Raw genomic sequence first — 2,418 nt, 5'->3', positions numbered from 1 at the left:
GGGCCCCCCTTTGCTGCCCTTTTATCCCCCTTTTCCCTGGGCCCCATCAGCTACCCCCCCAAACTTTTACCCCGCCATTTTGGGGTTTAAAGGGCCCCGACTTTTTCTTCTCCTAAATCTTTCTTTTCGACCCCCCCCCCTTTTCCTTCCCCTCCCCCATTTCTTTCCCCCCGGCAAGGGTCTTTTCTCTTAATTTTAAACCTTACCTTACAACCTTCGAGTCTTTTTTCCCCGAGGGGTTTTGGTACAAAAGGACGAGGGCTTCTTTGGTCAGGGACAGAGGAAAAAGGAGGGGGGAAAAAAGGGGGAAGGAAAAGGGGAAAGGGTGGGGGAAGGGAATGGGGGGAGAGGGGAAAAGGGATTTTGAGGGGGGAGGGAGGGAGGGAGAGAGAAAGGGGAGGGAGGGAGGGAGAGAGAGGGGGAAGGGGGGGAAAGGGAAGGAGAGAGAGAAAGGGGGAAGGGAGGGAGGAGAGAGAGAGGGAAGGGGGGAGGGGAGAGGGGTGAGCCCAAAAAAAATATTCCAGGGTTTAAGGACAGGGCCTACACTATTAATAGTATTTTTTTGGGTTCACGTTTCTGGGTCAGGCCCCTGACCGGGGCAAAAGCTGTTACTCGTGTAAGGGTTGGGCCTGAAAAGAAATGGGGTGCAAAAACCGCGTAAAAAGAAAGGGTTTGGGGTTTGGCTGCCATGTGGTTTTACATCTGGGTGAGACTTTCCTGGGGTACCTTCATTTTTTAAAGGATAACACAGGGGTTTCCAGAGAGGAGAGGAGAGAGGAGGGAAAAGAGAGAGCGAGAGAGAGAGAGAGGGGAGAGAGAGGGGGAGGGGGAGAGAGAGGAAAAGAGAGAAGAGAGAAAAGAAAGATCCAGAGTTTGGAAATAAGCAAGGTTTTGACCCGTTCTTCCCTCCCGCAGGGCCCAAACGAAAACCCCGCCTCCCCGAACTCGGAGGGCACCACCAGCGTTGGGCCCCTGGACCCCCCGACGCCCCCGTGGTGCGGGGGTCCCTCCGGGGGTGGTAGGGGCCCCCCCTCCCACGACCCACAAAAAAGCAGCAGCGCCCCGGGCCCCCAAAAGCCCCTCCTCCTGTTGTTAGGGGGCCCCCCTGGCCCTCCTCGCCTGCTGCTGGAGGACCTCCTCGCATCCGGGGGTGAGGGAGTGGAATCAGCTGTTTAGATTGTGTATTTTTCCCTAATTTTATTTTTTTATTATTAGCACTCTTTTTTATGGGGGGGGCGGGGGGTTTTGATCTGTTGGTTGGTTAGTATATATTATTTACTAGTTTTTTTTGTGTAATTTCCCCCCCGAGTTTTGGTACTTTGATGGATTTTTTTTTAAAGGCAAAGGGCATCATGTATCATTTGCATCGAAAGGGGTTCAGCTGCTGTAAACATATGTATATCAGTCCTTTTATTTCAAAATTTTATAATTTACTCCGACACTATATGGCCAGATTTTATAGGCCTTTTTAAAATCAGATAGTGTGGAAGGGGTCTTAGTAAATAATGGGGGGGAAAATTTGTAAAATTTTCTTTCAGGTTTTAAATTGTATAAGGTGAGTTCCAAAGGGTGGTTTTAAAACCCCCAAAAAAAGGTAGGGAATGAAAGTAATTTTTACTTTTAGTCCAAGGGAAAATAAATTTTCGATATATAGCATTTGTACAAAAACTATAAAAAATTAAAACTGGATAAGAAAACATGAATAGAAATAGACAGTATTTTCCCCCGGGCCCAGGCCTACGGGCGTACCCGCCCCCCTTTCGCCGGTGCCCCAGGCTCCCGTGGCCCCCCCTCTCCAGAAAACCATCCGGGGGAACCCGTCCATCGCGAGCACCGTCACCCGCCCAAGCCGGGTTCTCGAACTTTCCCCGAAGTAGGCGTTTTTAGACCTTCCCTGCCGGTAAACCCCCGTCCTCTTTCGGTGAACATGAGCTCCCACAGGTGGTGGGGCCCCGAGGCCGTGCATGGAGGGCGGCCAGCAAGGGAACCGCCGGGGCGAGGCACCCGCCGTGCGTCGTGAAGCCCGCAGCACGTCGCCCCCGCGTGTCGCCCCCCACAAAAATCCCCCGGGGCCGCTGCCTTCCCGACGTTCAGCGGGTAGGGCCCGGGGGGAAAGTCCTTGCCCCGGGCATCCACCCTGGGACACCGTGCCCTCCATCATGAAATCGCCTTTCAGTATGTGTTTTCCATGGGCACCGGGAAATTGCCGCAGGACAGCCGTTTCCCCGGGTTTAAACAGCGGGCGGCGGATGTTCCTTTTGGCCCTCCGCGGTCCCTGGGGCGGCCCCCCACCACGCTGGGGTGGAAACCCTGAGCATGGACATGGCCCCGAGCGACATGGGCAGGGAGCCGTCCCCGTTTGGGCGCGCAAAATTTCCCCCTTGAGGGCCCCGCAGCACGGGCTCCGTCTTTCCCTTT

The 2,418-nt window shown here is 54.2% G+C and overlaps 1 protein-coding gene across 1 annotated transcript; it reads left to right on the top strand.

Moving 5' to 3' along the window:
- The first annotated feature begins 688 nt into the window (after positions 1-688).
- On the top strand, positions 689-2,020 carry LOC119571219 (collagen alpha-1(III) chain-like). The gene is made up of 4 exons (XM_037918629.1): positions 689-706; positions 916-1,150; positions 1,539-1,555; positions 1,736-2,020. The coding sequence occupies exons 1-4, from the start codon at positions 689-691 to the stop codon at positions 2,018-2,020; spliced, it is 555 nt and encodes a 184-aa protein (XP_037774557.1).
- Positions 2,021-2,418: the final 398 nt, after the last annotated feature.

This window comes from Penaeus monodon, unplaced genomic scaffold, assembly GCF_015228065.2.
Source record: "Penaeus monodon isolate SGIC_2016 unplaced genomic scaffold, NSTDA_Pmon_1 PmonScaffold_5532, whole genome shotgun sequence".
Lineage (NCBI taxonomy): Eukaryota > Metazoa > Arthropoda > Malacostraca > Decapoda > Penaeidae > Penaeus > Penaeus monodon.
The sequence above is the reverse complement of the archived record's forward strand: the minus strand, read 5'-3'. Positions and strand labels throughout refer to the sequence as shown.